The 25,613-nt window shown below is 45.7% G+C and overlaps 1 protein-coding gene across 6 annotated transcripts in view; it reads right to left on the bottom strand.

The window, feature by feature from the left end:
* actn1 (actinin, alpha 1) overlaps positions 1–23,196 on the bottom strand; it is a 292,127-nt gene extending 268,931 nt beyond the window's left edge. For 4 of the 6 annotated variants that reach the window (XM_072485663.1, XM_072485693.1, XM_072485666.1 and 1 more), the window contains exon 1: positions 22,964–23,196. In XM_072485663.1, the coding sequence (XP_072341764.1) occupies positions 22,964–23,074 (111 nt within the window). In that variant the 5' untranslated portion in view covers positions 23,075–23,196. The remainder of the gene's footprint in view (positions 1–22,963) is intronic. The other 2 variants (XM_072485673.1, XM_072485683.1) reach the window with 1 other exon arrangement.
* Between the last annotated feature and the right edge of the window lie 2,417 nt (positions 23,197–25,613).

The raw sequence follows: 25,613 nt of genomic DNA, 5'->3' as shown, positions 1-25,613 counted from the left end.
TAAATCTGCTCTCCTAAAATGTTTAGGCTGCTTCATGACAGAGACTTCAACTCATTTGGATCCGCCTCAGGTGGTCCTCTACGCACCCCCCCCCCCCCCCCCCCCCCAAAAAAAGTAGTGAAATCCAATTTAAGACTAAGTCAACTTCAGAAAATCTTTGTATCGGAGTTTGGGATGTCCTATGATGCAAGTTCCCATGCTCAGCTGGTTTAGAATACCCCTCTTGGCATCAAGGAATCTTCCATGGGAACTACCTGGTCAACCCAGAGAAGCTGGGCTCTGGTGAGTGTGCTCTCGATATCGTGCACGTGGCATCTTGCAAACAACTTGGGATTTTATCCTGCCACTTGATGTTGCTGTTAACTCTTAAGCAGCGGAGGTGCAATGCATCCAGTTGCTCAATGGGACATTGGTAGGTTGTCCATATAATAATAATCATCTTTATTATTGTCGCAAGTAGGTGTACATTAAAACTGCGATGAAGTCACTGTGAAAAGCCCCAAGTCGCTACACTCCGGCGCCTGTTCGGGTACACAGAGGGAGAATTCAGATTCCAATTCACCTAACAGCACGTCTTTCGGGACTTGTGGGAGGAAACCGGAGCACCCGGAGGAAATCCACGCCGACACAGGGAGAACGTGCAGACTCTGCACAGACAGTGACCCAAGTGGGAATTGAACCCGGGACTCAGGCACTGTGAAGCAACAGTGCTAACCTGGTTCCATTCTCATCAATCTAACCGCAGCCATTGAATTACTTGCAATGGCTCCTCTTCCTGCTCCATCACTTTTACCTCTGGTGCTCCCCAAGGATCGTTCCTTGGCCCTTTCTTCCTATTTTTCATCTGCATGTGTCCCTTGGTGAGACCGTCTGAAGGCATGGCATTAGTTATCACACGTACACTGACACCACCGACAACACCCAGTTCTACCTCATGATCATCTCTCTTGACTGCCCCACTGATGCAAATGATCTGACTGCTTATCCAACACCCAGAACTGGATGAACAGAAATGTCCTTGAATTAAATATTGGGAAAACTAAAGCCATTGTTTCCAGTCTTAACTCCAAATTCTGTTTCCTAGCTATTGACTCCATCCCTCTCCCTGGCAACAATCTCAGATAAAGTAAGCCGGCTCAAAAACCTGATGTCACATGTGATCCAGAGATGAACTTTCAACTTCATATTTGTGCCATTTATTTCCACCTCTGTAGCATCGCCTGACTTCACCCGGCGCAACTGCTGAAACCCTCATTCATGCCTTCATTATCTCCAGATTTGACTATTCCAACACTTTCCTGAAACTCTGCTGCCTGTCTTAACTCGAAGCAAGTCCTATTCCCCTATCAGCCCTGTGCTTACTGACTTACATTGACCCCTGGTCAAGCATCGTCTTGATTTTTAAATTCTCATCCAGATTTTCAAATCCCTCCATGTCCTCACCCCTCCCCATCTCTGTAATCTCCTCCAACCCTACATCCATCCAAAATGCTTGTGCTCCTCTGATTCAGACTTCTTGGGGATCCCTAGTTATATTTGTTCCATCAGTGGTGGTCATGTCTGCAGTTGCCGTGGCCCTAGGATCTGGAACTCTGTCCCTGACCCTCTCCACCTTGCCTTCCTCCTACAAGACACTCTAAAAACCCACCCTTAGCAAGTTTTTGGTCATCTGACCTAATATCCCATGTTTCAAAAAAAACCTTATTTTATAGGATGTGGATGTCGCTGGCTAGGCCAGAACTTATTCTCCAACCGAATTGCCCTTGGGTGGTGCCTTCTTGAACTGCTGTCATCCACGAGATGTAGGTACACCCACAGTGCTGTTGGGGAGGGACCTCTTGGATTTTCACTCAGCCATAATGTAGTTCGATATCATATCAAGGAAATTTTAAAAAAGGCCTGTGCCTGAAACAATAAAATTAACGGATGAGGGTTTGGCTTTTCTGGGAGATGAGATGAATGAATTACTGACAAGTCACGTAAATTAACCTGATTCTCTTTGAAGATACACTGTTCTGGTGACATGAGCAGGTGTTTGAACCGTGGGCATACATTTTTTAAAAATTATTTAATGGGATGTGGGCATCACTGGCTAGCCCAGCATTTATTGCCTGTCCCTTTCTGACCTCATGGTTCTTCTGATACCAGTTTAAGCATGCTGCACAGTGGTTAGCACAATTGCTTCACAGCTCCAGGGTCCCAGGTTCGATTCCCAGCTTGGGTCACTGTCTGTGCGGAGTCTGCACGTTCTCCCTGTATCTGCATGGGTTTCCTCCGGGTGCTCCGGTTTCCTACCACAGTCCAAAGATGTGCAGGTTAGGTGGATTGGCCAAGCGAAAAGAAAATTCTCCTTAGTGTCCCAAAAGGTTGGGTGGGGTTAATGGGTTATGGGGATAGGTTAGAAGTGTGGGCTTAAATGAGATGTTCTTTCAATGGGCCAGTGCAGACTCGATGGGCCGAATGGCCTCCTTCTGCACTGTAAATTCTATGATTTCTCACATGAGCTACTCGTACCTGCAACACGAATCAACCATCAAAAGCCAGAGGTTGAAATTCTGCATGAACTCCCGAGGGTTTGTTTTCTCACTGATGATAGGGCGGCAATGTGATTACCAGGGCGGCAACGTGATTACCAATACAAAGTCCAAGAGTCAAAAGTCCGCCGTTCAAAGGAAGTGTCTAACATGAAACTACACTGAGTGACAAACATTTAAAAAATATTACAGTTTGGATCCAAACTTCCGAAGTTCAGATTTTAAACAATCCGCTTTTCAATCTTTTGCCTTTACTTCTCCCGCTGCACCATTTGAGTTAACCCCATCGAACGGGATTCATCCCCATCAATTTACCGTATCCCACTCATTTGGAAAATCACTACCCCTCCCACTGGTTCAAACACACTTTTTCCTGCCCTCTTCCCAAGCCAAATGAATTATTATTTCACTACATTCAAAAAAAAGGCTTTAAAAATTCCAATTAAAGGTCAATTTAGCGTGGTCAATCCACCTACCCTGCACACCTTTGGACTGTGGGGGCGAGACCCACACACATGGGGAGAATGTGCAAGCTTGACACGGACAGTGACCCAGGGCCGAGATCGAACCCGGGTCTTTAGTGCCTTGAGGCAGCAGTGCTAACCACTGCACCACCGTGCCGCCCTTTTTTTCCCCCACTACATTTGACTTGGCATCCCATTCCCACCCCATATCCCATTACTGTTTCTGCCCTCTCATTTACAGGCTGCACAAGTCGGATGGCCAAGCTCCATTTAGCACACCTTTCGTTCTTCCCTATATTCTTATATCTAATGAGACTGGATATGAGTTAGTGAGGTGTAAGTAAAGGTTACAATTTCAGCAGTTTGATGATAGGTAAGCTTCACTGTCTGAACACAATGGGTCTCGAAGCAGATGAGGAAGTTACTGTGCCGTGGTCCTTCCCTCACTATCTGTATTCACTCTTCTCTGAAGCCTGTGGTGTTTTCTTTCAGTGGAAAAGCCAAACATGCAGGCTGTTCCTGGTCCAAAGTGATCCAACCTTGTAACCACGTGCCTGGTGGTGTGCAAGAATGGTCATCTGACCTTTAACTGGGTGAGAAATCAAATAACGTTAACTTTGGACCATTGCAAAACGTACAGCCACGAGTCAGCATTTGATCAGCTGGTTAGGACAGTGATTGCAAACCTGCATTCCATCACCAACTGGCTTCAACTCAACAACCACAATATTCAGAATTTTTTAAAATTAGAAAGCATTTCTTACAATAAGCTGATCGCTAAGCTGCTTTGTAACAAGTAATATACAATGCAGATTATTATATTATTAGGTAAGCAATATTTATGTTTTGTTAGCTATGTGATAAGAGGGGAAAAGGGATTGCTTTGAGGAATGCTGATACTGTGCAGCTATGTTGAAACTAATAAAATCGCCATAGTCCCAGATAACAATTGGTTGCTTTCCCCTTTGAGGAAGAGAGCTGACTGGTGATGATTAACTCGAGGATCATGGAATCATGAAATCATAGAATCCCTACAGTGCAGAAGGAGGCCAGTTGGCCCGAGTCTGCACTCATCCTCTGAAAGAGCACTTCAGCCAACCGCACTCCCCTGCCCCAACCCAATAACCCCTTAACCTAACCTACACATCTTTGGACACTAAGGGGCAATTTATCATGGCCAATCCACCTAACCTGCACATTCTTGGACTGTGGGAGGAAACCGGAGCACCCGGAGGAAACCCCACAGACACAGGGAGATGGGGAGAATGTGCAATCTCTACACAGTCACCCAAGGCCGGAATTGAACCCAGTTCCTGGTGCTGTGAGGCAACAGTGCCCACTGTGCCACCCCATACCTCAGACGAGGGGCAAGGTTGAGAAGGCAGGGCTTTCATAAATAACCTCAGCCAGGTACGGGAGTTGAACTGTTGGCCTTGCTTTGCTTCACAAAACAGCTGTCCAACCAACTGTCCAACCATCTGTCAAAAACACTTCATTGAATGGATTTATAGGTAGCCAGTAGTAGTTCTTTTAAGTAATCTTTATTGTCACAAGTAGGCTTACATTAACACTGCAATGAAGTTACTGTGAAAATCCCCTAGTCGCCACATTCCAGCGTCTGTTGGGTACACGGAGAGAGAATTCAGAATGCCCAAATTACCTAACAAGCACGTCTTTCGGGACTTCTGGGAGGAAACCGGAGCACCCGGAGGAAACCCACGCAGACGCGGGGAGAACGTGCAGACTCCACACAAACAGTGACCCAAGCCGCGAATCGAACCTGGGACCCTGGTGCTGTGAAACAACAGTGCTAACCACTGTGTTGCTGGGCCGCCCATAATCGATCGGAAATGGAATTAGTTTGCTTAATTTTAATACTTTAACCCCCAACCCTCCTGTCAATTTGGGGGTTAAAATCAAGGTCAGCATGTCGAACAGTGGACAATCAATTAGCTACCAATTCAAGCCAAGTATCAAACCCCCCACAATAAATAGAGTTTGCTTTTACTTGTCCAGCGAGCTCTGCGCTTGACTTCGACCAAGAATATGACTGGAATATCAATCCAGTGTGAATTAGCGGGTTAGGTTTTGTGCGATTATTGGAGTACCTGTAAATACGGCGGGGAGGAACTCTTGACACGAATGCACAACCTCATCACCCTCGTCTGGAAGGAGGAGAGCATGCCGGGAGATCTCAGAAGTGCTGTAACTGTGACCATCTTCAAGGCAGGAGACAGTTCCGACTGCGGAAATTACAGAGGGATTTCCCTACTGTTCGCCCCGGGAACGGTCATTACGAGAATCCTACAACTGCCTCCTCCCCCCAGTGGCTGAAAACTCCTCCCAGGGTTTCAATACGACTTCCGCCTGTCAAGAGGCTCGATGGATATGATCTTCAGCATGTGACAATTCCAAGAAAACGGTAGGCAGCAGCACCAACCCTTGTAAATGGCCTTCTTCGATCTCGCAAAGGCCTTTGGCTCTGTTAACTGTGATTGTGGAACATCCTCCTCAAATTTGGCTGCCCGCTGAAATTCGTCACCATTCTCCGCCTGCTACATGATGACATGCAAGCCGGAATCCTCACCAACGGATCCAACACAGACCCAAAGCGAGTGCAAGAGGAGGTCAGGCAAGGCTGTCTCATTGCACCAATGCTCTTCCCCATCTTCCTCACTGCAACATTCCACTCCATCACCATGAAACTCCCCACTGGAGTGGAACTAACCTACAGGACAAGTGGGAGATTGTTCAACCTCCGACGCCTCCACCCAGAACCGAGACCACCCCAACTTCTGTCATCGAGCTGCAGTATGCAGATAACTGCTGTGTTTGCATACATAGAACATAACAGCGCAGTACAGGCCCTTCGGCCCTCGATGTTGCGCCGACCTGTGAAACCACTCTAAAGCTCATCTACACTATTCCCTTATCATCCATATGTCTATCCAATGGTCATTTGAATGTCCTTAGTGTTGGCGAGTCCACTACTGCCTACTGTTGCAGGCAGGGCATTCCACGCCCTTACTACTCGTTGAGTAAAGAACCTAGCTCTGACATCTGTCTTATATCTATCACCCCTCAATTTAAAGTTATGTCCCCTCGTGCTAGACATCACCATCCGAGGAAAAAGGCTCTCACTGTCCACCCTATCTAATCCTCTGATCATCTTGTATGCCTCAATTAAGTCACCTCTTAACCTTCTTCTCGTTAACGAAAACAGCCTCAAATCCCTCAGTCTTCCCTCCATACCAGGCAACATTCTGGTAAATCTCCTCTGCACCCTTTCCATTGCTTCCACATCCTTCCTATAATGCGGCGACCAGAATTGCACACAATACTCCAAATGCGGCCGCACCAGAGTTTTGTACAGCTGCAACATGACCTCATGGCTCCGAAACTCAATCCCTCTACCAATAAAAGCTAACATACCGTACGCCTTCTTAACAACCCTCTCAACCTGGGTGGCAACGTTCAGGGATCTATGTACATGGACACCGAGATCTCTCTGCTCATCCATACTGCCAAGAATCTTACCATTAGCCCAGTACTCTGTCTTCCTGTTATTCCTTGCAAAAATGAATCACCTCACACTTTTCTGCATTAAACTCCATTTGCCACCTCTCAGCCCAGAGCTGCAGCTTATCTATGTCCTTCTGTAACTTGTCACATCCTTCCGCACTGTCCACAACTCCATTGACTTTAGTGTCATCTGCAAATGTATTCACCCATCCTTCTACGCCCTCCTCCAGGTCACTTATGAAAATGACAAACAGCAGTGGCCCCAAAACAGATCCCTGTGGTACACCACTAGTAACTGGACTCCAGTCTGAACATTTCCCATCAACCACCACCCTTTGTCTTCTTCCAGCTAGCCAATTTCTGATCCAAACTGCTAAATCACCCTGAATCCCATACCTCCGTATTTTCTGTAGTAGCCTACCGTGGGGAACCTTATCAAACGCTTTACTGAAATCCATATACACCACATCAACTGCTTTACCCTCATCCGCCTGTTTGGTCACCTTCTCAAAGAACTCAATAAGGTTTGTGAGGCACGACCTACCCTTCACAAAACCGTGTTGACTATCTCTAATCAAATTATTCCTTTCCAGGTGATTATACATCCTATCTCTTTTAAACTTTTCCAAGACTTTGCCCACAACAGAAGTAAGGCTCACTGGTCTATAGTTACCGGGCCGTCAATGGATTCGCTAAGGCGCAAGAGAGAATGGAGCTCAGACTAAACATCCGGAAAACAAAGGTGCTCTACCAGCCTGTTCCTGCCACACAACACTCCCGCCCCCCCCCCCCCGCCCCCCCGAAACCTCAAACCATCAGGATCCATGGCGAGCTCCTGGAAAATGTGGATAATTTTCCATGCATCGGAGATCTCCTCTCGGCACAAGTAGTCATGGACGGTGAAATTGAACATCAACTCCAATGCGCCACCACAGCCTTCAGATGCCCGAGGAACAGGGTGTTCGAAGACCGAGACCTCAAACCAAGCACCAAGCTCATGGTCTATAGAAAAGCTGTGGTCCCCATCCTCCTTCGTGCATCAGAAACATGCACAATGTATAGCAGACACCTCAAATCCCTTGAGAGATATCACCAACATCGCCAATCCACTGACAGGATAGGCGTACCAACGTGAGCGTTCTCTACCAGGCCAATATCCCCAGTATTGAGGCACTGGTCATGCTTGACCAGCTGTAATGGGTGGGTCACACTGTCCGCATGCCCGACTCAAGACTCCCTAAACAAGTGCTGTACACTGAACTCCGCAATGGTAAGCAAACATGAGAATGACAGAGGAAGCGCTACAGGTTCACTCCAAGAGCCTCCCTAAATAAAATGCGACATCCTCACCGACATGTGGGAATCGCTCTCCCAAAATGCACAAACTGGAGAAGAAGCATCCAAGACTTCAACCACCTCGAGCGTCATTGAGTGAAGCAAGTGGAGGCCAAGTGCAAGCAGCAGGACTCCTGACAAAGTGACAGACTGTGATAGAAAATAGAAGAAGCCCCTTCATCGCAATCAGATTGTACATTGGAATTCAATGTATCAACCCATTTTAGCATTACACATTAAATGTATGTGACCTGGAAGCAGATTCCACCGTAACTTTCAAACGGGAACTCGAGATGTTGAACTGAATAGGAAATTTTGCAGGGCTGAGAGAAATGAGGAACCAATTGGAAATCTCTTACAAAAAGCCGGCACAGAGACAGTTGGCCGAATGGTATCCTTCTGTGATTGTATAGCATCAATACTACATCTTCAAATTTTAAAAAGAATGACAAGAAAAGAAAGGAAATCCTCATATGCAACAATATGCACCAAGCCACATTTGCAGAGATAGGTCAGAGCAGAGCACCTACAGCACAACACCCATGCTGACCATTGACAACTCAAAGATATATCTCAAAGTTCAACAATGGCAGAGCGCTTGCAATAACGGTATTGAGAAATGTGCCATTATGAAGGCTCAAGTCTTCTCCAACTTGCACACGGGGCACTTGTAAATGGTGCCCAGTATGTCCTCCATGTTCAAATTAAACTACATTCACTTTAACCATACACCTTCATTGTATGGTTCTTTTTCAAAGGTCTCTTTTCAGTTGACAAATAAATGATCCACACAATAATTCTCACCCACCCCCTGCAAGACTATAACGTTTCTGTCAGCCCCAACCTTGTACAGCACCTGCTGCCTATGACAATATCATATCAGGAAGATAATTTGCCCAGTGCAGAACAGTGGTCTCACAGCGCCAGGGACCCTGTTTCAATTCCGGCCTTGGTTGACTGTCTGTGTGGAGTTTGCACTTTCTCTCCAGGTCTGGGTGGGTTTCCCCCAGGTGCTCCCACAGTCCAAAGATGTGCAGGTTAGCTGAATTGGCCATTCTAAATTGCCCCCTAGTGTCCAAAGATATGCTGGTTAGGTGGGATTATGGGGTTACAGGGGTAGGACAGGGGAGGGGTCTAGGTACAGTGCTCTTTTAGTCGGTTGGTTCAAACTTGGTGGGCCAAATCACCTCCTTCTGCACTGTAGGAATTCTTACACTTCTATCTTACTTTGTATCACCGCCATGCTCCAAACATTCTTAGGTTCCATTTAGCTGAAAGGGAACCCTTGTTTGGCTTGGATTTCAGAAGTGTCAAACTGACTTGCATTACATTCCCAGAATGACAAAGAAGTCATCACTGAACTGAGCTTTATCTTGCCTCCGAGGGGAACCGCCCTCCAATGGAGTTTGTGTTGAACAGAAAAGAACCAGCAGATTTTGGGAAGGCTGTTTGTTCACCTTGAGCTGCAGGTGGCCTGGTATTACAGTGCTGCAATCCACCTGATAATTTTATGCTTAGAAATGCACAGCCTACACGTAGACAATCAATACTTCTCTGCTTTACAAACCACTTTCTGTGTGACAGATGTACATTTATCTCCAGTGACATCAGTAGTTACATGGTCAGGTTTGCTGATGATACCTAGCTAGGTGGAAAGGACAGAGACTGCAAAGAGATATAGACAGGTTAATTGAATGTTAGATGGTCGATGGAGTATAACTTCGGAGAAGTGCGAAGTTATTCACCTTGGGTCGGAAGGATAGAAAAGCCAATTTTCTTTTCAAATGTGAGGAACTTGTAAGTGTAGATGTTTAAAGAGACTTGGTTGTGTTTGTACAAGGAACGTAGAAAGGTAGCATACAGGTACACCAAGCACTTAGAAAGGCAAATGGCATGTTGGCCTTTATTGCAAGGGATTGGAGTACAGGAATAAAGAAGTCTTGCTACAATTACACAGGGTTTTGCCGAGACCACATCTGGAGTACTGAGTGCAGTATTTCAGAAAATATATTTGTACTGGAGATGTGGGTACAGAGAAGGTTAATTAAATTGGGATGAGGGGGTTGTCCTATGAAGAGAGGCTCAGCAAATTGGGTCTATTTTCTCTGGAGTTTAGAAATGAGAAGCGATCTCATTGAAACCTGCAAGATTCAGAAGAGGTTTGATAGGGTGGACACGGAGATCATTTCCACTGATCGGGGAATCTAAAATACGGGGGCACAGTCTCGGGATAAGGAGCCGATCATTTAGGACTGAGACAAAGAGAAATCACTTCATTCAAAAGGTTGTGAATCTTTGGGATTCACTCCCCCAGAGGGTTGTGAATGCTTCCTCATTGAATACATTTAAGGCTGGATACACAGATATTTGGTCTCTCGGGAAATTAAGGGATATGAGGATGGGTGGGAAAGTGAAGCTGAAGCCCAGGATCAACCATGATTGTACTGAATGGCGGAGCAGGCTCGGTAGGCCGTGTGGTGTACTCCTGCTTCTATCACTTGTGTCTTTGTATTAAGGACTGAGACTCCAGCATGGGAGTGATGCACATCAGGTTAATCTCAACCATGGCAGTTTTAGGGGTGCTACAATTAGTTATATTGCCCCTGGTTTAGGGAAGGGTAATATTGATTGCTTCAAAGTAACCCCTACAGTATACTGGCTACTACACGAGGACAGCGGTACACTTAGTTGTGACGTTGTACATTGTGTACTGGTATTGGCCAGTACAGCTCACATGCAAGTAGATTCGGAAAAGTACTGGAGGGTAATAAACTCTTGTGGGGCCAAAGCCCAGGTGTCTAACACCTTTGGAAAAGATTGAGAGGAAAATTGAAAGGCATTCTCCATTGTCAATATGTGTTTGCCTCATGAAACATGGAATCTTCCTGATGGTATGGTACCTCCAAACATACAGTTGTGTCCTTTCTAAATTGTTGCTTACATCTCCAGTGCTTTGAATAACGTATCTCTGGGTTGATGAAATATTCACTGAACAGGAAATCTTTGAGCTTCAACATCAATGTTCTGTTTTAAAGCCACTTCAATAGTTAATAAATGCCATCCATTTTCAACAACATTAGCATTTTTAAGGAGATCAGAATCTACCGCTGCTCCTCAAAATATACTGGTAGCCATCATCCAGTGGGAGTCAGTGATGGCAGGGTGTCATTTTTTGAAGTGGAACATTTAGGAAATGCATAAAAATGCAGTGAAAACAAATTGAGCAAACCCTCACGACATGGTTCCATAGGCAAATATAGCATATTTTGTGGTTCCAAGCAGGGCAGGCCAGGCAGGCTCTGGGTTGGATCCCTAATTTGCACTAAGTTAACCAATTTCCCAGACAACCCTACAATTGGGCTCAATGTCACTGGGTTTGGTAGGTGGTGGGGAAGAGGAGGGTGGGGGGGAAAGCATATTCGCTGGGAGTCCCTGGTCCAGATCATAAAGTGCTGACTGGCTGCCAAACGAGAACAGTCCTGTCTGACAAGAGGGTGCCTGGGTAAAACGCAAAAGGTTTCTGGCATTTACATAGCCAAATGTCAGCTTTGAGCCACAACTCTCCGCAGAGAGAAGGAGAGAATTATTGGAAAGTCCAATGGTGCAGAGGCTGGGAAGGAGGAAGTGCAACATTAATTCTGTTGTAGCTCCTGGATCAAAATCCCCATCGTTTCATTTCTCCGTTTGACGGTGTGGACAATGCAAGTTTCGCCTGACATGTCACATTCGTGAAATAATTTAAAATCCTGAACTGGAAAGTCATTGGTGACGTGGGGGTTGATGATCGTCAAAAGGGTGACAGCAGATTGGAAATGATCAGCACTCTTAACAACCCTGGTAAACACTGCAGTGTCCGTCTACAGATAGAAGACATCAAAACTAAAAGCTGCATAGCAACACTGTTGCTAGCACACAGTGTGTTTCCAAGCACAGATTTACAACTTACATCCTAATCAACAAATTGTACATTCAACTGGATAATGCTTCCAGACTTCTGGTTAAATACTGCTTTTAGCATTTTGGGAACTGAAAGTATTACCAAGCTAACAATGGTTAAAAAAGATGAATGTTAAGTGTCACAGTTCCTCAAGTTACTGTAATTAAGTGGCTCATTCAAATAAAGCCACATAGCTGAGGAAGGGAAGAAGGCATTGTGGCAAGTCAAACCCACACAGCTCTGAATAGGAAGACAAAGATATTGAGGTGTAGGTACCATTAAATACAGATTTACGTTTAACCAAAATAAACTGAAAATCGTAATCCAAGATTAGTCTCTTATTAAATGGATCTGTTGGCCTTGAATGGAGTGGCTTACTCAGCCATTTCACAGGACAGTTAAGGGTCAACCACATTGCTGTAGGAGTCTGGAATTACACCTAGGCCAGACCAGGTAAGGATGGCAGATTTCCTTCCCTACAGGTGGATTATATTAACATGTAAAAAGCATAAAAGAATCAAGTGAAGAAAAGTAAGAGCCATTTTTTTTAAAATTGTGGGGATGGAAAGTTAATACTATATTGTAATTTTTGATTTCAAATGATCATTTCAATGAAAAACACCATTGTGCTCTAAACAAACCTGTTCAAGTGGTATGGCAACTCCATTAGTTATAAATAATTCCTTTCCATTATGGGGCGCCAGAATGTGGCGACTAGGGGCTTTTCACAGTAACTTCATTGAAGCCTACTTGTGACAATAAGCGATTTTCATTTTTTCAAATTATATGGTTGTGATCATTTTTGTTTCTAACATTGCTGGACAGTCAATTATTCTGAATATTCTTAACCACGAGAATCAACTGCCAAAAATAATAATTCTACATACCTCAATTTAAAATTTGTTTAAAAATGACATTACTGACAAAATTATTGTTGAAAAGTAACATGGTTATTCAGAGTAAGGTCCATTTTAATTTTTGTATTGGTCCATGAGGGAAAATGTTCTTTATTATATATGAAATTTATGCATTCTATCATACACACTTGGCAATTTGCCAAGTATTTGTTTTGAATCCTGCGGCTCCCAAGAGAGTTACTTTAGGCACTTTTTTTATTTTTCCAGGTAATAAGTGTTGTCAACCTGTCTTAGTACATTCATTATCTGCGTGTGAATGTGGGGAGATGATCAATAAGTTTGCAGATAACATGAAAGCAGTGATAAATAGCATGGAGGAAAGCCTTAGGTTACAGGATGATATAGACGGGCTGGTCAGATGGGCAGAACAGTGGCAAATGGAATTTAACCTGAAAAGTGTGGGATGATGCATTTTGGGAGGACTACCAATGCAAGGGAGTACATAATGGGCGGTAGAACTCAGAAGTAGAGAGGACCAGAGGTATCTTGGGGTGCATGACCAAAGATTCCTGAAGGCAGCAGAACAGGTAGATAAGGTGGTTAAAAAGGCATATGGGATATTAGCTGAGGCACAGAATATAAGAGCAGGGTGGTTATGATGGAACTGTATAAGATGCTCATTAGGCCATAGGTAGAGTACTGTGTGCAGTTCTGGTCATCGCATTATAGAACGGCATGATTGCACTGGAAAAGATCAGGATGTTGCCTGTGCTGGACATTTTCAGCTATGAAGAGAGGCTGGATAGCCTGGGGTTGTTTTCATGGAGCAGAGAAAGCTGATGGTGGAGCTCATTGAGATGTACAAAATAATTAGGGACATCGATAGGGTAGAAAGGAAGATGCCCCCCCCCGCCGAGTAGAGGGGTCAGAAACCAGGAGTTATAGATTTAAGGTAAGAAAATGGAGATTCAGAGGGGATTTGAGGTTAGACCTTTTCACCCAGAGGGTGGTGGTAATCTGGCACTCACTGCCTAAAGAGGGTGGTAGAGACAGGAATCCTCACAACATTTAAGAAGCATTTAAATGAGCGCTTTAAATGCCACAGCGTACAAGGCTACGGACCAAGTGCTGAAAAATGGGATTAGAATAGTTAGGCATTTGTTGGTCAGCACAGGCACGAATCTGTGCTGTAAAACGCTACGACAAAAGATTCTACAAGATGCATAACATTGCTAAATTCTCCATTACTTTAATATAAACAGTAATATATCTGACAGTTCGCTGTATCACTAAACTCATCGAAGGCCTCAAACATATACAGCAGCAGAAACCGCTTTCAAAACAAAACATTTTCAAATTAAAGATGATAACTGTTCCCAGTTCTGATGAAAGGTCTTTGATCTGAGGCATGAATTCTGTTTCTCGGGCAACACGGTGGCACAGTGGTTAGCACTGCTGCCTCATGCTGCCGAGAATCCAGGTTCAATCATGGCCCCGGGTCACTGTCTGCGTGGAGTTTGCACATTCTCCCAGTGTCTGTGTGGGTCTCACCAATATAGTGCGGAGACTACAAAAGCAAAAATACTGGAAATCAGAAATAAAAACACAAAATGCTGGAAACAATCAGCTGGCCAGGCAGCAGCTGTGGAGAAAGAGAAACAGACTTAACCGGCTGAATTTTCCAGCCCTTCCCACTGATGGGATCTTCCAGCCTCGTCCGTGGTGCCCCTCACCACCCCCGCCCCTCGCACAACCGACTCCCTGACGGCTTCAATGGCGGCGGGGAGGACGAGCCACCCAAAATGACATAGATGTCGGCCCCAGAAGATCCCGCCGATGGCCAATAGCGGAAAACATACATAGAACATTACAGCGCAGTACAGGCCCTTCGGCCCTCGATATTGCGCCGACCTGTGAAATCACTCTAAAGCCCATCTACACTATTCCCTTATCGTCCATATGTCTATCCAATGACCATTTGAATGCCCTTAGTGTTGGCGAGTCGACTACTGTTGCAGGCAGGGCATTCCACGCCCTTACTACTCTCGGAGTAAAGATCCTACCTCTGACATCTGTCCTATATCTATCTCCCCTCAATTTAAAGCTATGTCCCCTCGTGCTAGACATCACCATCCGAGGAAAAAGGCTCTCACTGTCCACCCTATCCAATCCTCTGATCATCTTGTATGCCTCAATTAAGTCACCTCTTAACCTTCTTCTCTCTAACGAAAACAGCCTCAAGTCCCTCAGCCTTCCCTCCATACCAGGCAACATTCTGGTAAATCACCTCTGCACCCTTTCCAATGCTTCCACATCCTTCCTATAATGCGGCGACCAGAATTGCACGCAATACTCCAAATGCGGCCGCACCAGAGTTTTGTACAGCTGCAACATGACCTCATGGCTCCGAAACTCAATCCCTCTACCAATAAAAGCTAACATACCGTACGCCTTCTTAACAACCCTCTCAACCTGGATGGCAACTTTCAAGGATCTATGTACATGGACACAGAGATCTCTCTGCTCATCCACACTGCCAAGAATCTTACCATTCGCCCGGTACTCTGTCTTCCTGTTATTCCTTCCAAAATGAATCACCTCACACTTTTCTGCATTAAACTCCATTTGCCACCTCTCAGCCCAGCAGCTTATCTATGTCCCTCTGTAACTTGTCACATCCTTCCGCACTGTCCACAACTCCACCAACTTTAGTGTCATCTGCAAATTTACTCACCCATCCTTCTACGCCCTCCTCCAGGTCATTTATAAAAATGACAAACAGCAGTGGCCCCAAAACAGATCCCTGTGGTACACCACTAGTAACTGGACTCCAGTCTGAACATTTCCCATCAACCACCACCCTTTGTCTTCTTCCAGCTAGCCAATTTCTGATCCAAACTGCTAAATCACCCTGAATCCCATGCCTCCGTATTTTCTGCAGTCGCCTACCGTGGGGAACCTTATCAAACGCTTTACTGAAATCCATATACACCACATCAACTGCTTTACCCTCATCCGCCTGTTTGGTCACCTTCTCAAAGAACTCAATAAGGTTTGTGAGGCACGACACCTAACCTTCACAAAACCGCGTTGACTATCTCTAATCAAATTATTCCTTTCCAGATGATTATACATCCTATCTCTTATAAACCTTTCCAAGATTTTGCCCACAACAGAAGTAAGGCTCACTGGACTATAGTTACCTGGGTTGTCTCTACTCCCCCTCTTGAACAAGGGGACAACATTTGCTATCCTCCAGTCTTCTGGCACTATTCCTCTAGACAAAGATGACGTAAAGATCAAAGCCAAAGGCTCAGCAATCTCCTCCCTAGCTTCCCAGAGAATCTTAGGATAAATCCCATCTGGCCCAGGGGACTAATCCATTTTCACACTTTCCAGAATTGCTAACACCTCCTCCTTATGAACCTCAAGCCCTTCTAGTCTAATAGCCTGAATCTCAGTATTCTCCTCAACAACATTGTCTTTTTCCTGTGTGTATACCGACGAAAAATATTCATTTAGCTCCTCTCTTATCTCCTCGGACTCCAAGCACAACTTCCCACTACTGTCCTTGACTGGCCCTACTCTTACCCTAGTCATTCATTTATTCCTGACATATCTATAGAAAGCTTTAGGGTTATCCTTGATCCTACCTGCCAAAGACTTCTCATGTCCCCTCCTGGCTCCTCTTAGCTCTCTCTTTAGGTTCTTCCTAGCTAACTTGTAACTCTTGAGTGCCGTAACTGAACCTTTATGTCTCATCTTTACATCAGCCTCCTTCTTCCTCTTGACAAGTGTTTCGACTGCTTTAGTAAACCACGGTTCCCTTGCTCGACCACTTCCTCCCTGTCTGACAGGTACATACTTATCAAGGACACGCAGTAGCTGTTCCATGAACGAGCTCCACATTTCCATTGTGCCCATCCCCTGCAGTTTTCCTCTCCATCCGTGCATCCTAAGTCTCGCCTCATCGCATCATAATTGCCTTTCCCCCAGATATAACTCTTGCCCTGCGGTATATACCTATCCCTTTCCATCACTAAAGTACACGTAATCAAATTGTGGTCACTATCACCAAAGTGCTCACCTACCTCCAAATCTAACACCTGTCCTGGTTCATTACACAGTACCAAATCCAATGTGGCCTCGCCTCTCGTTGGCCTGTCTACATACTGTGTCAGGAAACCTCCTGCACACATTGGACAAAAACGGACCCATCTAAAGTACTCGAACCATAGCGTTTCCAGTCAATATTTGGAAAGATAAAGTCCCCCATAACAACTACCCTGTTGCTTTTGCTCCTATCCAGAATCATCTTTGCAATCCTTTCCTCTGCATCTCTGGAACTTTTTGGAGGTCTTTAGAAAACCCTTAACAGGGTGACCTCTCCTTTCCTGTTTTTAACCTCGGCCCATACTACCTCAGTAGACGAGTCCTCATCAAACGTCCTTTCTGCCACCGTACTACTGTCCTTGACTAACAATGCCACCCCTCTCCCTCTTTTACCACCTTCCCTGAGCTTACTGAAATATCTAAACCCCGGCACCTGCAACAACCATTCCTGTCCTTGCTCTATCCATGTCTCCGAAATGGCCACACCATCGAAGTCCCAGGCAGCAACCCATGCCGCAAGTTCACCCACCTTATTCCGGATGCTCCTGGCATTGAAGAAGACACACTTTAAACCACCTTCCTGCCTGCCGATACACTCCTGCAACTTTGAAACTTTACTCATGATCTCACTACTCCCAACCTCCTGTATACTGGAGCTACAATTCAGGTTCCCAAGCCCCTGCTGAACTAGTTTAAACCTTCCCGAAGAGCATTAGCAGATTTCCCCCCCAGGATATTGGTACCCCTCTGGTCCACGTGTAGATCATCCCGTTTGTAGAGGTCCCACCAACCCCAGAATGAGCCCCAGTTATCCAGAAATCTGAAACCCTCCCTCCTGCACCATACTATAGAATCAGAGAATTTACAGTGCAGAAGGAGGCCACTCGGCCCATCGAGTCTGCACCGGCCCTTGGAAAGAGCACACTATCCAAGCCCACACCTTCACCCCATCCCTGTAAGCCCACTTAACCTTTTTGGACACTAAGGGCAATTTAGCATGGCCAATCCACCTAACCTGCTGTGGGAGGAAACCGGAGCATCCGGAGGAAATCAATGGGGAAAGACAGAAAATCCACCCCAAAGTTTCAGGGCAGCAATCTTTGACAAAAAAGTGCTAACTGGTTTTAAGCAAATGTGGAGGCAGGGGACGGGGGAGTGTCTGTGTTAGGATGAAAGGCAGGAGGCATGAAGTGACAAAGGGATGATGGCACAAGGCAAAAGGACTTTGTCATTAACACCTCATTTTGCCTTGCACCATCATCCCTTTTGTCCTAAAGTCTAACCTCTCCTGACTTCAATCCAATCAGACTTTCCCTTTTGGTTCGTCCTCAATTCCACTCCACCACCCCCCCACTTCAAAAAAAAAAACCCCATCTGAACTAACCCAATACGTGTTACATCTCTTTTTTCTTTTCTGACGAAATATCATCAACCTGAAATGTTAGAATGTTAAATGGGAGACTCCAAAACGGGGCAGCACGGTAGCAAAGTGGTTAGCACAGTTGCTTCACAGCTCGAGGGTCCCAGGTTCGATTGCGGCTTGGGTCACTGTCTGTGCGGACTCTGCACATTCTCCCCGTGTGTGCGTGGGTTTCCTCTGGGGGCTCCGGTTTCCTCCCACAGTCCAAAGATGTGCAGGTTAGGTGGATTTGCTATGCTAAATTGCCCTTAAGTGTCCAAAAAAAGGTTAGGTGGGGCTGCTGGGTTATGGGGATAGGGTGGAGGTGTGGGGTGGAGGTGTGAGCGAAGGTAAGGTGCTCTTTCCAAGGGCCAGTGCAGACCCGATGGGCTGAATGGCCCCCTTCTGCACTGTAAATTCTATGAATAACAGCAGAGGCATCTGGGTGTCTTGGAGCATGAATCACAAAATTAGGCAGCAGGTGGTTAGGAAAGTACATGGAATGCAGGAGTTTATTGCCAGGGGAATGGAATATAAAAGTAGGCAGGCTTTACTGGAGCTGTACAGGGCCTGGATGAGACCACACCTGGAATACTGTTTTGGTTTCCTTACTTAAAAAAATAATATAATTGCGTTAGAAGTGTCTCAGAGAAGGTTCACTTGGCTGATTCCGGAGGTGATCTTAATGAAACAGAGATGATTCACCAGGATGTTGCCTGTGATGGAACATTTAAGTCATAAAGAGAGGTTGGATAGGCTTAGGTTGTTTTCCTTGGAGCAGGGAAGACTGAGGGGCGACCTGATTGAGGTGTGGAAGGTTATGAAGGGTATGGACAGGGTGGATAGGGAGCAATTGTTCCTCTTAGTTGAAGGGTTAGTCACAAGGGGACACAAGTTCAAGGTGAGGGGCAGGGGGTTTGGGGGGATTGTGAGGAAAAGCTTTTTTACTCAGAGGATGGTGATGGTCTAGAATGCACTGCCTGGGAGGGTGGTAAAAGCGGGTTGCCTCACATCCATTAAAATGTACCTGGATGAGCACTTGGCACGTCATAACATTCAAGACAATGGGCCAAGTGCTGGCAAATGGGATTAGGTAGACAGGTCAGATGTTTTTCACGTGTTAGGCCGAAGGGCCTCTTCTGCACTGTGATTCTGTGAAACATAGAATTCTGGGGGAACGTGACAGAGCGAACGCCGAGAGGATGTTTCCCCTTTTGAGGAAGCCCAGAAATAAGGGGATACAGTTTAAAATTTAGGGGTCTGCCACTTAAGACAGAGGTGAGGAGAATTTTATTTCCCTCTCAGAGGGTTGTTTTTTCTGTGGAATTTTCCTCAGAAGCAGTGGAGGCTGGGACATTGAATCTATTCAAGGTTGAGTTAGATAGTTTTTTGATTGACATGGGAATCAAGGGTGATGAGGGGCAGACAGGAGACTGGAGTTGAGGCCACAAGCAGATTGGCCACAATCTTATCGAATGGTGGAGTAGACTCGACAGGTTGAATTACCTCCTCCTACTCCTTTTCCTTGCATCACCCCTGTTCCTCTCACCAGAAAGACTGCCCGGCTTGCTGAGCATTTCCATCATTTTCAGTTTTTATTACAGCACAGAGAAACTTTACATCAGCAATATTATGCAGGCAGCAAGTAGCCTCCTAATATAGACTCAAATCTCCCAACAACTGAAATATAAATACACAGTTCAAATGCACAATTCCTCTCAACAGAAACTTCTTTTAGTTGTGTTTGGAATCGCTTCATTCCTGATGTTTAGTGCATTTGTAAAATAATAAACTTCAGCGGGAGTGTTGCCATTCACTATTTGGTGTAGTTTGGGCCAGAGGGGTCGCTTTGTTTGACAGGCATAAAGACTCTTATGGTAAATAATAATTAAAAAAGAGGAGACTCAAAATGTGTTGATAAATAATAAATATCATCTGCAATGCATGAGCACAGACGTATCTTGTCAAAGATACACCATCCCATGGCTTTTCAGTTTACAGAGAACAGCTCGGAATTTTCCCATCAACACTGCTCAGTCCTGGAAGTGTTTTTTTAAGAAGACCGAGGCGAGTTAATGCATCCTCGTCGTGCGCCAGGCTGAGCCTAATACAGTTTAAGGTGGTCCACAGGGCACATATGACTGTGACCCGGATGAGCAGGTTTTTTGAAAGGGTGGAGGATAGGTGTGGCCGGTGTGTGAGTGGGCCCATGAACCATGTCCACATGTTTTGGGCTTGTCTGAAGTTTGGGGGATTCTGGCAGGGATTTGCTGACGTCATGTCGGAGGTTCTGAAGCTAAGGGTGGCCTGGAGTCCAGAAGTGGTGATTTTTGGTGAGTCAGAAGACCCGGGAGTCCAAGGGGCGAGAGAGGCCGATGTCTTGGCCTTTGCCTCCCTGGTAGCCCGGAGACGGATCTTGCTAGTATGGAGGGACTCGGACCACCCAAAGTCGGGGGTGTGGGTAAGTGACATGGCTGGGTTTCTCAGGCTTGAGTAAACTAAGTTCGCCCTGGGGGGCTCGACGGTAGGGTTTGCCCAGAGGTGGCAGCTGTTTATCAACTTCTTTGGAAAGAACTAAGCTGTCAGCAGGTGGGGGTTAAAAAGAGGAGGCAGGGGGAGGCGGACAAGATGGGGGCAGATTGGTGGAGAATCTTTTTTGGGGTGTTGGTTATGTAAGCCATGTTGGCTGGTTTGGGGGGGGGGGGTGTGTTGTCCATTGTTAAAATTTATAATACAAATGCCTCAATAAAATATATTTTTAAAATGAAATAAAGGTGCCTGTCCAACCTTTGAATAATGATTCAAAAGAGGAAGGAATGGCAAAAAAAGTTCAACCTTTCCTACAGGTCCCATGACAGGCTGTACCCAGTACGCACCCTGTAGATACTGCCTGAATCCCACCGCACTGTTTGGTTTAATTTTAATGTTCGGTCTCTTAACATCTCAAACTGGGGCATCCTCAAACGTGGCCTCAAGGAGCTAAACTTCTTTCCTCAAACATTTTTGGTGTATCACGCCCCAGGAATGGACTGGCGGGAAGAAGGGGATTAAGAGAAAAACCACTATCACCCTCACTTGGGTAACAATAACAAGAGAATTTGCAACGATCATACGTTAATCAGAAAGGGGAGGGGGGGGGGGGGGGGAGTAAAACAATGTCACTTCTTTGGTATGCGAGAGAAATTCAGACATTTCAAATGATATATACCTAATGCAGTAAAATGACCTAATGCATGAACCTCAGGCCAAGCCAAATCAAACACTTGCTCAGAAAGAATGACTGTTACCATTTTTGGACATGGCTGCACAGTCTGAACCCAACCCTTCCCAAACTCTTATCAACTCCAAAATATTTTCCAACATGATTTGAAAAAACATCAAAACATTTTGGAGCACCCAAATCTCTACACATTGATATTTTCAAAAATAACATCAACTGACTTAAGTCAGGAAACCGATACAGTGGACAGGGTTTGAGAAAATGCTTAGAAAAATACAATAATACAGTATGTTTCACTTCACATTAATCGAAGCCAAGCAGTAAATCCCAGGATTAGCTAGTTCCTATTGTCAAGCTTCCCCCACTGACAGCTTGTTCAGCCCTTCAGTTTTCAATGCCATTCACAGAAAAGGTGTGGTGCGTTGCTGAGGGGGAAATTTATTTATGAGGAACTTCAAATAAGTAACAATGGTACCTGGTACACCCAGCCTCAGAACTTAGAAAGAATCCCCCCCCCCCCCCTCTCCCTTCCCAGCCACAGCACAGAATGTGGTTTGAAGATTAACCTCTGCTTGGTTAGTGCATGGAGTTTGACATTGAAACAGGCCAGGGTGCTGCGGAAGGACACTCCCAGATACATGAACACCAGGTAAGAGGAGAGAGAGCGGAGAGTATGGCCTTCACCAGCAATGACAAAACTGCCCCAGTACTGAACACATTGCTCGATTTAAAATTCTCCCTCAACCGAAAAAGGGTTTAAAGGGAGGAAATATAAACACCGAAATTAAATTAATTTCAAACTATCTGATCCTTAATTCCGTTTAAAAGTATTGAGCTCAACCCTCCGGAGGTCTGGGTGCCGTGCTACACCATTCCGAAAGCCGATTAACCAGGAACATTGGTTGGATGATGGGGGGAGTCTGACTGTGTATACTGTGCTAAACATGGATTCTACCTGCATAAAACACCAAGACTACACCCAGGTCAGATAGGTACCCTATCACCCATGTATGTGTCCCTGCTTTGATCAGCAAGGTGGGGGTCGGAGGGAATGTCTCCTGGATTAAAAAGCTTCTTGTGGGTGGGGGGTGGGTAATCGCATCTCCGCCCCCACCCCCCCTCCCTTGAGGATTTTACAGGATTGCTCTCCCGGTCTAACTATTTGCAAAGCCGGAAAGATACTGGGCGTTGCGTTACCGAATAGACACAGGAGTCATCCAGTAAAACCATCTGTTGCACTCAGAACTTCAACACTGCAGCCCAGCAGCTCCCAGAGCAGGAACCCGGCTCTATACTGCCAAACACACACTTATTTTTAAATTAAAGAAGGAATCACGGAGAATAGCCCACAGCTTTGACAAGCACCCTTCCCCAATAAAGGCAGCATCAATTTTAAAAACTGTGTAAAGATGAGATCTGTGCTTTGTCTAGATTTATCATAACCCCACAGATAGCAGTCGATTCACAGCGAGTTCCCACAACTGGAAAGCCAAGCAGGGGGGGGGGGGGGGGGGTAATGCTTTGATCCTCTAGGTGAACAGAGCCAGCTCAGGAATATAGTGCAAGAGGCTGCCCCACTTGCCTTTCTCTGCTGTTTTTCCCAGGCTGGGTCCAAGAGGAGATCGCGGTCCCAGTCATCCTCTGGGTGCATGTAGTCTTCGCTCTGCGAGTGGTTAGCATCGTAATGATCCATGGTGTGTCCTTGCTCCCTGTGGCGGGTTGCTACACAGTACAGCCCGGATTACAATGTAACACAGACAACCTTAAACCCAGCAGCTCTGCCCCCACCTCTCTCTCTCTCTGTGCTTCACACAAGGCAGCCAGCGGCGGAAATCCCGCCTCTCTCCTCCTGCTCCTATTGGCTCTCACACCCCTCATCCCCCATTCCTATTGATGTAGCCACGTGTCTGTCAGGAGCGCGGTCCCCCCCCCTTTCTCCTCCCAAAGGCAGTGGGATCATTAGCTGGTTGCTGTGGAGAGAGAGAGAGAGAGATTGGGGAGGAGGGCTGTCCATGTCACTCCTATGATCTGACTGTGCCTCTGAGCAATGGTTAACGTTTTACATGTTTGTTGTTGATCCACTGTCAAGTCAGCAATGCAGCAAGCAGGCGCTTGCTCACTTCTGAAATGCACTGTCCTGTTTATTTGGAAGCTGCAGTTTGCTTCAGGCGAATCACTAAAACTGTGCGGGCACCGAATATCTGCAAAGGTGCCGATGGGGGTAATGGGACTCCGCTTCCTGAGAATGCATCATTTCAATCAAGGTGAAAAATACCCAGGGTTAGAGTCACAGAAGTCATTATACAGGCACAATGATTGTCATAATGTGGCACTGTATTATGACAATGATTCTAAACACATTCTATATAATATTCCTGACGTGGATTTGTATATGTACATTTTTTATTAGTAATATCATTTTAACAATGATCCCACGCCCATTAAGCTTATTAACAGCATCCGTGCACCAGATGCCAATGGGGCGACGCCACTTAAACTGGTGCAGTATCTAAGAAGGGCTGTGGAGTCTGACTGATAGGAAACTGTGATGTTATGTTTGTCACTTCAGGTCCCGGCCAGGGAGGAAGCGAAATCTTCAAGTATATGTCTCAGATTTCACGTTTGACTAGTATGGGCGACGGAATTGTAGAAAATTAAAACAAAACAAACCAAAACAACCTCAGTGTAATAAAGGGGTTCGAGGGGTCTGGATGGGAGAGGTGATTAGCTGAGAGTGTGGAAAGTGGACATACCCCACCTAGAACGAGAGAAAGGTGAATGGGGGCTGTGCTGGAAGATCAGAGTGCCGCCAACTCTGTTTCTCTCTCCATAGATCTGGCAGAACAGTCGAGTATTTGCAGCATTTTTTTCCAGTCCATATTTATGTTCTGTTGCTCTGCATAACCTGTATGTAACCCCCTGCCTTCACACTCCGAGTGAACATTGAGGCATAAGTCATGGCCCAGGGTAATGCTCTGGGGATCTGGGTTCGAATCCCGCCACTGCAGATGGTGAAATTTGAATTCAATAAAAATCTGGACTTAACAGTCTAATGATTTTTTTTAAATTTTAAAATTTAGAGTACCCAATTATATATTTTCCAATTAAGGGGCAATTTAGCATGGCCAATCCACATAACCTGCACATCTTTGGTTTGTGGGGGTGAAACCCACGCGGCACGGGGAGAATGTGCAAACTCCACACCGACAGTGACCCAGGGCCGGGATCGAACCAGGGTCCTCAGTGTCTTGATGCAGCAGTGCTAACCCCTGTACCACCATGCCGCCCCTAACAGTCTAATGATTACCATAATACCCATTATTGATTATCATTTAAAAAATCATCTGGTTGGCTAATGTCCTTTCAGGAAGGAAATCTGCCGTCCTTCCTGGGTCTGGCCTACATGTGACTCCAGACCCATAGCAACATTGTTTTCTCTTAATTACCCTCAGGGATGGGCAATAAATGCTGGCCCACATCCCATGGCCGATTACAAAAATAACCAGCCCTTTGAAATGTTACAGAAAGTTCTTTCCTGGGAGCTCCCGTTCCCTTCAGCACAGTTTTAATCCCACTTTCCCAATGAAACTCACCACCCTCCTTCAATATTCATGTCCTTGTGTATGAAGCTGGCGTTTCATGACTGGATTTCAGGACGGGGGTGTAAGGGAGTGTGGGTGGATTTACATAAATCACATTCTTCCTTCCAGGATCAGAAATTCTTTTCGCGTGGAGTAAACATCCCGAATTAAATTCAACTTTTTTTTTCTCTCTCTCTTTTACCTCTTCCTCGGCGCGTTTACTCTGGAACTGAGCATTTGCATTCCACAGATTGCTGGCAGCTTCTCCCGTGTCGATGGTATGAGAAGCTGCCTGAAAGTATGCAGGGGTAGGATGAGGAGACAGCATTGGACATACCCTCGGGCGGACACGACTTCCTTTGCCATCTAAGGTAAATTCTCAATTCTTAACGCACAGAAAACCCCGCCTCCCCAGAATACACTAGCAGGGTATCAGACTGAGAAAAACCCTACCATATAAGGGAAAAAAAACGTTTTTTTTAAAAACAGACCGGAGGTAACGTTAAGCAGCCCGAGGATTGAGACAGGACACAAGAGGCAGAGGCTTTTAATGTGATGTATGGCTTGTGCAGAGCAGCCCGGACCTAAAGCACATTTGATGATGTTTTACGAGCAGCTCTACATTCAGGCAAGGCTGTAGCAGCCTGCCAG

This window comes from Scyliorhinus torazame, chromosome 2 (assembly GCF_047496885.1).
Source record: "Scyliorhinus torazame isolate Kashiwa2021f chromosome 2, sScyTor2.1, whole genome shotgun sequence".
Classification (NCBI taxonomy): Eukaryota; Metazoa; Chordata; class Chondrichthyes; order Carcharhiniformes; family Scyliorhinidae; genus Scyliorhinus; species Scyliorhinus torazame.
This window is presented reverse-complemented; position numbering and strand designations above follow the sequence as displayed.